The sequence below is a fragment of the Marmota monax genome, unplaced genomic scaffold (genome assembly GCF_021218885.2).
Source record: "Marmota monax isolate L192 unplaced genomic scaffold, Marmota_monax_Labrador192_F-V1.1 WCK01_AAM20220418_F8-fsc00021, whole genome shotgun sequence".
Lineage (NCBI taxonomy): Eukaryota > Metazoa > Chordata > Mammalia > Rodentia > Sciuridae > Marmota > Marmota monax.
In genome coordinates, this window is record NW_026695228.1 from 22,137,055 (window position 1) to 22,148,046 (window position 10,992).

Consider the following 10,992-nt stretch of genomic DNA (forward strand, 5'->3'; position numbering starts at 1 on the left):
AAATTAAAATATTTGCATGTTACAGTTGATACTTCTTCCGGATTTTTGATGGGCTCCCTTCATTCTGGAGAAAAAACTAAAGATGTTATAGCTCATTGCTTACAAAATTTTGCCACTGTGGGCGTTCCAAAACAGTTAAAAACAGATAATGGTCCTGGTTATACTTCTACCTCTTTTAAACAATTTTGCTCATCATTTGGCATTACTCATATAACAGGAATTCCATACAATCCACAGGGACAAGGCATAGTTGAAAGAGCTCATCAAACTATTAAAATGTACTTACTAAAGCAAAAAGAGGGAATTGGAAAGGGGTATATGTCACCCAAAGATAAACTTAAAATAACCCTTTTTACTCTAAACTTTTTAAATTTGGATTCCTCAGGGCTTAGTGCTGCGGAAAGGCATATGTGTCCAAAAAATGTACATAAGCCTAAGGTACTTTGGAAGGATATTCTAACAGGACAATGGAAAGGTCCTGACCCAGTGATTGTCTGGAGTCGGGGTTCTGTTTGTGTTTTTCCACAGGGAGAACAGCAGCCGATTTGGATTCCAGAGAGATTAACTAAAACAATTTCTACAGGCCAAAAGGAAGATGATTTGACTCAAATCCATAACAGCTGATATCCAGAACTCCAGTTTGGCTATTCTTACATCTGCGACAGTGATTAACCAGGATGCTTTTTTCAATATTTTATTATTTGCCTTTTCCCACATCATAAAGTTCTATTTTATTTTTGAGCTCATACAGACCTAGGTTAATGTTTTTCTGATCAGTTTTATTTTTTGACTGTGGAGTTTTTAAGCATTGCAATGGAGATTTCACCTAGGTAAAGCTACAAGGCCTTTACTATTGTCTTATGTGTTGTATGTTATGTGTGCACACTTCTGTTTTGTGTTGTATGTCTGTATGTGCGTATGTCCATATATCATATATGAGGAGCGCTCATGAATAAATGGATCCGAATTTTTTTATTCACGTGATTTTAATGGTTTAATTTAGATTGGGTAAACAGCTGTTGAAAATTGTTTTAATATGTGAACAAATAAGGAGGTTAACAGATCTGTTTGTTTACTTTCACCTTTCCTTCTCATTATATTTAATAATTCTGTTCAGGATAATGTAAATTGTTCAAAAAATTGTTTTCTTAGTGCCTGTTGGAATGTTACATAATTTTTTTCTTAGCATCATTGCCAGAATTCCTATCTTCATCCCAGTGCCGGTGAAGACAAAGATAAAACCAAACTACAGCTTCTTCGATAGTTATCACAACAAACTGTAAAAACTGATGCATCAATGAATAATAACTCAACAAGTAATGCTCAATTAAGGAGTTGATTTACTTTGGGAGGAAACGGACATATTGACAGATTCCTCTGCTTTGAATTGCTTGCAGACCTTGCCTGGACTATGTATCACTTGTATGCATTGTGAACTATCTGTTGGTACAGCGAATTGTGGTAGTGCTGGAGTATTTTTGCTGATGGTGTCACCGGTGGTACAATTTTTCAAAGGAGCCCTCAATTGGCTTAGTGTCATGGCATTTTGCATCCTCCTCCCTTCTACTAGTGATGGTCTAAAATTTGGGGGCCAACAGAGGTGAGGCAAAGAACCTCACCCCCCCACTGGTGCAAAGGCCTATCCACAAGTATGGCTGTATGCTGGACCGGTAGTCAGTGATGGGTATGATCCAATTGCAGTGGTACCAACCTAAGACAGGAGGCTGACGCCTAGAGGTCAGTTCATCCGATGACGGGTAAGGACCATATGTTGAACTGGACTGCCTAACAGGCACGGTCCCTAAGCCACATTGCTTGTTGTTTAATTAAACAAAAAGGGGGAGATGCTGAGAGCCACGGCCGAGTCTGTATGGCCCCTGGCATTTTGCCAACAGTATTGATTGACAGGCGAGGCATTACTATCCGCCTCTGCCGCAACTTTTGAGTTCTCGCACTATTTTGGAGTTCTCGTGGGGATTTCTGGGGATTCCCCGAGAGTTCCCATTGGTTGGGGAAGTGCAGGAGGAGGAATTTCCGGGAGAGATATTTCCGGCTGGGGGTTGCTGGACAAGCCTCCTGGCGCGTTCGGGAGGATTCCCCGGGAGCTGTGTGAAGTGTTTTCCTGCAGTTTAAAAATAAAGTTTGTTCCTGCTTCAGTGGCTCGTGATTTGTGCCCAGCCAGACTGCGGCAGCTTACATGTATAAGGTTTCTTGGCACTGTTATTTTACTCATGTGTTTTTAAAAAATATTTTTTAGATGTTGGTGGACCTTTATTTTATTCATTTATTTATATGTGGTGCTAAGAATCAAACCCCAGTGCCTCACACTTGCTAGGAAAGTGCTCCACCACTGAGCCGCAACTCCAGCCACTCATTCATGAGTTTTGGTATGGCTATAAGAAGTAAAGCCTTTTCCACATTGCTTATATACATAGGGTTTTTCTCCAGTGTTCTTGAGACTTTTCATGTTTTCTGATTGAACCGTAATAACTGAAAGCTTTCCCACATTGTTTACATGTATAGGGTTTCTCTCCACTGTGAATTCGTTCATGTATTCTAATTGAATTGCAAGAACTAAAGCCTTTTCCACATTTCTTGCATACATAGGGTTTCTCTCCACTATGAATTCGTTCATGTGTTTTAAAATTGGTAGAAGAACTAAAGCCTCTTCCACACTGCTTACATACATAGGGTTTTTCTCCAGTGTGAGTTTTTTCATGTCTTCTGATTGCTTTGGAATGCCTGAAAGCTTTCCCACATTGTTTACATGTATAGGGTTTCTCTTCACTGTGATTTCGTTCATGGATTTTCAAGTACTTAGAAGTACTAAAGCCTTTTCCACATTTCTTGCATACATGAGATTTCTCTCCACTGTGAATTAGTACATGTCTTTTCATGTATCTAGAAGTACTAAAGCCTTTCCCACATTGTTTACATGTGTAGGGTTTCACTCCATTGTGAATTTGTTCATGTCTTTTCATATATCTGTAAGTACTAAAGCCTTTTCCACATTGCTTACACACATAGCGTTTCTCTTCACTGTGAATTTGTTCATGTGTTTCCATTTGGCTAGAAGAACTAAAGCTTTTTCCACATTGCTTACACACATAAGGTTTCTCTGCACTGTGAATTTGCTCATGGATTTTAATGTAGCTGGAAGAACTAAAGGCTTTTCCACAGTGCTTACACACATGGGGTTTCTTTCCACTGTGAATTTGTTCATGCCTTTTCATGTCACCAGAAGAACTAAAGCCTTTTCCACATTGCTTACACACATAAGGTCTCTCTCCACTGTGAATTCGTTCATGGATTTTAATGTAGCTGGAAGAACTGAAGGTTTTTCCACAGTGCTTACACACATGGGGTTTCTCTGCTGTGTGAGTTCTTTCATGCTTCTGGAAACGTTGGGAATCATGCAAGGCTTTCCCATCTTCCTTATATTCATATGGCTTCTCTCCATGTTCCTGATACTCATGTGCTTTGTGTCCAGTGTGAGCTATCAGGGGCACGGTTAGGGATGAATCAGCAATGGTGACTTCTCCACACACATGGTGTTCACTAGGTTTTACTCCAGAACTTCTCTTGTTAACAAGAGAATCTATTATGTGGCTGAGGATTTCTCCACATTGACCATCTTCTTTCTGTTCACAGAGTCTCTCTAACACTTGACTTCTGCAAAGAATGAAAAGCACATTACTAAGTATTTGTAATATTAATGATTTAGCAGAAGAATTGGTTTTATGTTGTGTAAGCTTTACTGTTGAGCTACCTTCCAGTCCTTTTAAAGTTTTCTTTTTTTTTTTTTTTGATAGCATCTTAGTAAGTTGCTTGGAGCCTCACTACAGTGCTGAGGCTGGCCTCCCACTTGTGATCCTTCTCCCTCAGACTCCCTAGTGGCTGGGATTAGAGGTGTGCATCACTACCCAGATCAGCTTTCTAAATAATCCTGCCAAGTTACAATTTTGTTAACTCTGAAGATGCTTACACTTGTAAATACAATTGAGTACTGCTTATGTGAAATGCGTGGGAAAAAATTCAGATTGGATTTTGTGATATTTGTGTATACACAGTAAAATATCTTCAAAATGAGTCCCACTTGAAGGTAATTTCATACATTTTTAATAAACTGTGTATGGAAAACAGTCTGTATATAATAAACTACCAGAAAGTGTCACTTAAGACATCAAGGCACTGTTTCATTTGGGTTTTGCGCTCTCCAATTATGCATGTTCAACCTGTATGCACTGAAGTGAACAAATGGAGATAAATCATTCTGTACCTTGGGGTGTATCTTTTCCTTATTTTTATGATTTTTTTAATAAGTTACTCCCAGATTTGTGAGGAACATTGCCTTCTCTTGTGAGTTAAATTACCTTAGATTTCCCCTGGAATTGTAGTGATCATCAATGGCCTGATTTTTCCATTGTTTTCCTAAAATACAGACCCAGAAAAATCATTATGATTCATTTCAAAATTATATAAAAACTGTAAGAGTGTGGCAGATCTGTTGTATAATGTCACCATGCCATTACAGTCATCAAAATGTGGGCTTCGAATATTCCAAATCATGGAACAGCACTGATAACTGAACAACAGTTCTCTGATTGACTAAGTGAGAAAAGTATGTCAAATGTCACCCTTACCTATAGTGATCAGGTTCCAGAAGGTTTCCTGCATCACATCTTTGAAGAGCTTCTTCTGGGAAGGATCCAGCAGAGCCCACTCCTCCAGGGTGAAGTTCACAGCCACATCCTTAAAGGTCACTGGCTCCTGAAATATCCCACAGGTATTCCCAGGAGGAAAATGAGACACACAGCACTAGAGACCTCATTCACTTGAGAGAATTTCACATCATACTATGTCCTCCCAGGGAGAACAGGAACACTTGCGGTACTGCTAGGTCTCTCCAATTCTCTTTCTACACAGGTCTTAAGCACTTCCCACAACAAAGTCCAACTATATACAGTGCTTAGTAACAATAGCTGTCCTGAGACAGCACATTCTTAGGAATGCTTGATAATATACTTTGAACTTTGTTGGTATCTAGCAATTACTGCCGGGATGAACCTCACCAGCTTAACTGCAAGGAAGGGCTTGGGGTTCCCAAGCAGGTTATCCCAACAAAATGCAGCCTGTTTAAATCCTGCTGGTCCTCTAACTGGAATAGTTTGACATGCTTGTCAGAAGTTGCCTATCTCAGGCTGTGGCTGTGGCTCAGTGGTAGAATGCTTGCCTTGCACACATGAGGCACAGTATTTGAGTCTCAGCACCACCTAAAAATAAATAAATAAATAAATAAAAATATCGTATCCATCTACAGCTAAAAAATATTTTTAAAAAGAGAAGAAGTGGCCTATCTCATCAACGCCCAAAATACACTAAGAGTGATGAATCTCCAATGAACTGGACTATCAGACCAAATTTGAAACCTCTTTTGCAAAACATTAGAGAATTTAGCACATACTTTGGGATTGCACTAAGGGCCCACAACCAGAAGCCTGTACCAGGTTCCTGTAAGTCGTTAGAATTAAATAGTCAATAAGATTCATTAGGGATAACTCAGTAGACTAATAGGTAATCAATAAAAATTTGATGGAGAATGTCAAAGCACAGTAAAACAAGTGGAAAGTGGTATGTGTTCTTAGAAAGATTTTACTTCACCAAGATGTCACCTATACATTGACCTATAAAATTGCAAAATGTCAATAACAAAAGCTTTTCCTAAGAAAACAAAAAATTGTTCTTGCCTGCTCCATTGGCACATGCATATAATCCCAGCAACTTGGACTTAGCAAGACCCTGTCTCAAAAATAATAAAGAAATAAAGAAAATTAATAAGTTTTTAAAAACAGGAAGGGATATGGCTGAGTGATTTAGGGCTTCTGGCATCATCCCCCAAACCAAAAATTTAAAAAAAAAAAATTGAAAAAGGAAAAAACAACAGAGGAAAAAACTTAGCTCATCAAATCCTCTAGGCATATTTAATGTCTAACAATCAAGGAATAATAAAGAGCCAGACACACTGGTGCATGCCTATAATCCCGGCGATTAGGGAGGCTGAGGCAAGAGGATGGCAAATTCAAAGCCAGCTTCAGCAACTTGGCAAGGCTTTAAGCTACTGAGCTGGGGATGTGGCTTAGTGGTTTAACGCCCCTGGGTTCACTCCCTGGCAGTGGCATCATCATCATCATCATAGTAATAAAAAAAAGGGAAACAGGACTCATTAATTGAAAAAAAAGAGAGAGAGAGAGAGAGAGAAAAGCCACTTCTGAGAAACCTCAGAATTTGAATTCAGTCAACAAAGACATTCACTGGGCAAGTGATACACTCCTGTAATCCCACTGAGTCAGTAGGCTAAGGCAGAAGGATCACAAGTTCAAGGCCAGCCTTGGCAATGCACCAAGACCCTAACTCTAAACAAAAAATTAAAAAGGGTGGGATCTAACTGTGATAAAGATTCAATCTTCAGTATCTCCAAACAAAAAAGCAAGGAACCAACCAACCAAACAAACAAAAACCCATAGAGTAATTTGCAATTATAACAAGTCACATGAAGCCATCACTATAGGTGTTCCATGACATAATGAAGCAAGGAGAACAAAGAATCATCTAAGATGAAGTCAGAGACTGTTTCACCAGTGTATCTCCTTGTCATGCCTTTTGGAAAGTTCTTTAGAGAGAAGCAAAAAGATGTAGGAAAAGGGATCACATAAAGTAAAACAGAAATTAGTTACAAATATGGTGTATATTAATCCCATTGTATCAATAATCCTTTTAAATACAGACAGACTGGTAGAAAACAAGATCCACCCTGTGCTCCACCCTTGTGCACTTTATGAGAAAAAAAAACAAAAACAAAAAAAACAGTTTTAACTATCAAGACATCAGGTCGGAGTCAAAACATTTCTTATATATGAGAAATAAATTCAAGAAATCTAGTACTGTGAGAAATCATTAGAGAAGTATGTTTAAAGTGCCCTCATTCCAAACACACACAAAATATATGTAAAGCAATGTATTTGGTAATCAGATCAGTTCAGCCATTCAGCAACGACTAAGGGATGTGGATATAGTTTAGGTGGTAAAGTGCTTGCCTCACATGTACAAGTACCTGGGTTCAATCCCCAGCATCACAAACAAACAAACAATAGCATATGAATAGAAAGAAAGAACACCAAAGAAATTTTAGTATTTCAAATTATGTGAACTTGAACAAACATGCTAATATTACTTATGGGATACAGAAAAAGCAGTGCGTAGGGAGAACTTTAGAACAATAAATGTGTATATTAGAAAAGAAGAAAGACCTCAGCTCAACAGTGTAATGTATTACATTGGATAACCTGCAAAACAAGAGCAAGATACTCTTAAGCCACAGAAAAAGAACTTGGAAGAAGTCAAACAATTTCTGGAAAGAATCCAGAAAAACTCACATGAGAAAAGATAAACAATATAAATAAGGCTCTATGTATTCCACAAATTGAAACAATAGAAACTCAAAAACAGGGAGAACCAGGCCCACCTTGTCTTTTGGGCATATTCTAACATTTAAGCATATCAATCGGGGCTGGGGATGTGGCTCAAGCGGTAGGGCGCTCGCCTGGCATGCGTGCGGCCCAGGTTCAAACCTCAGCACCACATACAAACAAAGATGTTGTGTCCGCCGAAAACTAAAAAATAAAAAATATTAAAAAAAAAAAAAAAAGCATATCAAGCATTACAATGTCTTCCGGGTAAGGGATGCAGAACTACTACTTCATAATGCATGAGGTCCACAGTGCCAAAATATAAAACTAGATAAACATTATAAGAAATAACAAAAATAAATTAATAAAGGAAAGGAGTGTAGCTCAGTGAGAGTGTCCTGAGTTTCAATCCCATTACAGATTAGAGGGAGAGAAGACAAACTGCTTCTAAAATACAGGTGAAAAGATACTGAAGAGAGCTTAGCTCAGTGGTACAGTACCTGCCTAGCCTAGAATTTAAGAATGACTAAACATTTAATATTTATTTATTTATTTATTTATTTATTTTTTTCAGAGTAGAAATTAGAAGTTTATTAAAGGACAGCAGAAAAGACTTCTCCCGGAGGAAGAAGGGGACCCAAGAGGTGGAATCCCTAATATTTATTTTTTAGTTTGTTTTTTTTTTTCCGGTGGAGACAACATCTTTGTTTGTATGTGGTGCTGAGGATCGACCCCGGGCTGCACGAATGCCAGGCGAGCGCGCTACCGCTTGAGCCACAACCCCAGCCCATGACTAAACATTTAAAAGTCAACTCATGTAATTGATCACCTCAACCAGCTAAACAAAAAAAATCCTATGGTCATATCAATAGGTACAGAGAAAGCATAAGAAATAATAACAATAGGCATTCAGACTGAGAAGAAACAAATAAAAAATGACTTCACACATGCCACCTCCCACCCTGAAAACTCTTCCATAAATATGCAAATACTCGTCATTTTTCTATATATATCAAGTATAAAAAAAAAATCAACTTCAAATTTAAAACACTATTTATACAGAACAAGAATTTGGACAAAGAGAGAAACAATTTCACCAAAATAAAGGAACACCAAAAAAAAAAAAAAAAAGATCAAGGCCAGAGGTAATCAATAAAAGCAAGCTATATCTTAGTGGCTCATGAGGCTGAGGCAGGAGGATCTCAAGTTCAAAGCCAACCTCAGCAACTTAGTGAGACCCTGTCTCAAAATAAAAATGAACAAGGCTGGGGATGTAACTCAGTGGTGGAGCACCCCTGGGTTCAATCCCTAATACAAAAAAAAAAAAAAAGAAAGAAGAAGAAGAAGAAGGTTTGTTGCTGGGGATATGGCTCAGTGCTTAAGGACCCTGGGTTCAATGACAGTATCAAAACAAACAAACAACAACCAGGTAACAAAGAAGGCTGACAGCAGGGTAAACTCTTCTCAGATGTATAATTAGGTTGCCACCCTCCATCCTCCCATAATCTACAGAAGCAGGCCAGAGACCTCCCACCATGAAAACCCTTACCATAATTAAGCAGAAACCCCCACCATATACATAACATATGAGTTCCTATTCTTCTCAGAAAGCTTTTTACGCAGGATGTCAGCAAAAACAAAACAACAACAAAAACAACCACTAAAAAAAACAAAAACAAAAAACTTCTGCATAGCAGCATAGAGCACTGTGGTGGTAGTTTCCTCTTTTTGGAAATTGTAGGTTTGCAAATGAAAAACAAAAACAAATTTGTGAAACCTCTAGTCTCAAAAAATGGAACAAAAAGCACTTGTCCTGTAAACCTTCAAACCCCTCCTCTCAGAGGGACAAAGTCAAGAACTCCAGACTCTGCCGCCCACAGAATGCTTTAGGCAACGGCCTCTCTGGGCCCCGCAGTCAATAAACCTGCTTCCCGAAAATTCCTACGAATTCCAGGTGCCCAACCTCTCCTGTCCCCCATCACTAGCGCCTTCTTGGCATCCCGCTTGCTCCTCTCCTCAAAGAAAAGTCCTTTCTGCCAACCACTGAGGGGTCTGCAGACTTCACAGCTGGGCTTCCCTGCTTTGCGGTTCTCGTAAATGCAGCGGTGCCTTCCTCGATCCGCATTTTCTAAACCAATGTCCAGCGGGCGCTGATTTCCAGTAGGGGGCCCTGGCAGAAGGGTCTACAGATCTGTCCGCCTCCTGCGCCCACAAGCCCCGGGGCTGAGGGGCAGTCGCGGATTTGGGAACCGGCTTCCCCAGGTTTGCAGACTTCGGAGTAACCAGGGGACCCCGAGGAGCAGGGGGGCTGGGACGCGCACACCTCCCTCCCAGTCCCCGCCTCGCCCGTGGCGGGAGTCTCCCCGCGACCCTCCCGCCGCCACCGCAGAGGGGGAGACGCGGGGCTGGGCGGCCGCGCTGCCCACAGACCGCTCCGGCCGGCAAAGCGCCGCGCAGGACCCGGCGCCCGGCCGGACTCTGACCGCAGTCTCCGCAGCTGCCGCCGGAGGCCCCGGTCCCTCCACAGCGACTCACCCGTCCCCTTCACCGCGACCCGCTCCCCTTGCGGGAAGGGCGCCATCCACACTCACCATTCCCCGCCTTCTAGGGTTCCCGGGGTCGCCTCAGCCTGTAGAACGGAGATGTCACAGAGAGGAGGCTGAGACGCTTAGAATCTCTCCTCACAGGACGCGCGAGGCACACTACGGCGTCCCAGGAAGAAAGCTGTTCAAAAGAGGAAGGTTCCCGCCCTCTTCCAACTGCGCTCCTGATTGGACAGTTCCTGCACCCCCCCCGTGTCTCTGATTGGCTAGTGATCCAGGCCCCGCCCCTGAACCCTGAGTGACAGCAGGATAGAACCTCTACCTGGCTGAATGGAACATGAGAGGCGGTTTCTATCTACAGCCCTTCCCAGCCCCAGCAACTTCCCAGGGCCTGGACCTGATCTAACGTGAGGGATTATTGCATGTATCCATTTAGGACCAACCTCCCAGGTCTGGGAACACCTATAAAAACTAAATATAGTATATGATATGTAATATAGTTTTATAAAAGACCATTTATTATTTATTATTTTTTAATATTTATTTTTTAATTATAGGCGGGCACAATATCTTTATTTTATTAATTTATTTGTATGTGGTGCTGAGGGTCGAACCCAGTGCCTCATGCATACTAGGCCAGCGCTCTACCACTGAGCCCCAGCCCCAGCCGTAAAAGGCCATTTTAAATATAACCAATAAGAGATATTAATATTCTTAACTATATTAATTGTTATAATATATAATTAAATGAAATTCATTGCAGAATTGAAAAATCTGGATTTCATTACTTAAGCAAAATTCGATCCTGGCCTTTCAGAACTGGTGTTGTCATCTCACTGTAATCAGTGGGCTCTTTCTGTTGCTGCCCCCTAATTGAGGGAACCAGTGAATGTACTTAGGCAATTCCAGAGGCAATGTCCACGAGATAACATCCCACCTCAGGAAACGACATCTTGTCAAACATGGTGGCACACGCCTGGAGT

The 10,992-nt window shown here is 40.8% G+C and overlaps 1 protein-coding gene across 1 annotated transcript; it reads right to left on the bottom strand.

Moving 5' to 3' along the window:
• Window positions 1–1,135: 1,135 nt before the first annotated feature.
• Window positions 1,136–10,175, bottom strand: LOC124087904 (zinc finger protein 709-like). The gene is made up of 4 exons (XM_046437082.2): window positions 10,058–10,175; window positions 4,644–4,770; window positions 4,374–4,431; window positions 1,136–3,672 (listed from the first exon to the last, which is right to left on the bottom strand). Exons 1-4 carry the CDS (start codon window positions 10,058–10,060, stop codon window positions 2,424–2,426), a joined length of 1,437 nt encoding a protein of 478 aa, XP_046293038.1. The 5' UTR covers window positions 10,061–10,175; the 3' UTR covers window positions 1,136–2,423.
• Window positions 10,176–10,992: the final 817 nt, after the last annotated feature.

Bases quoted from the DNA above. Each gene is read 5' to 3' on its own strand.
- LOC124087904 (XM_046437082.2), bottom strand. The intron at 4,432-4,643 runs GTAAGGGTGACA...TCTGTATTTTAG, and splicing joins CTGGAACCTGATCACTATAG to GAAAACAATGGAAAAATCAG. The intron at 3,673-4,373 runs GTAATTTAACTC...CATTCTTTGCAG, and splicing joins AATTCCAGGGGAAATCTAAG to AAGTCAAGTGTTAGAGAGAC.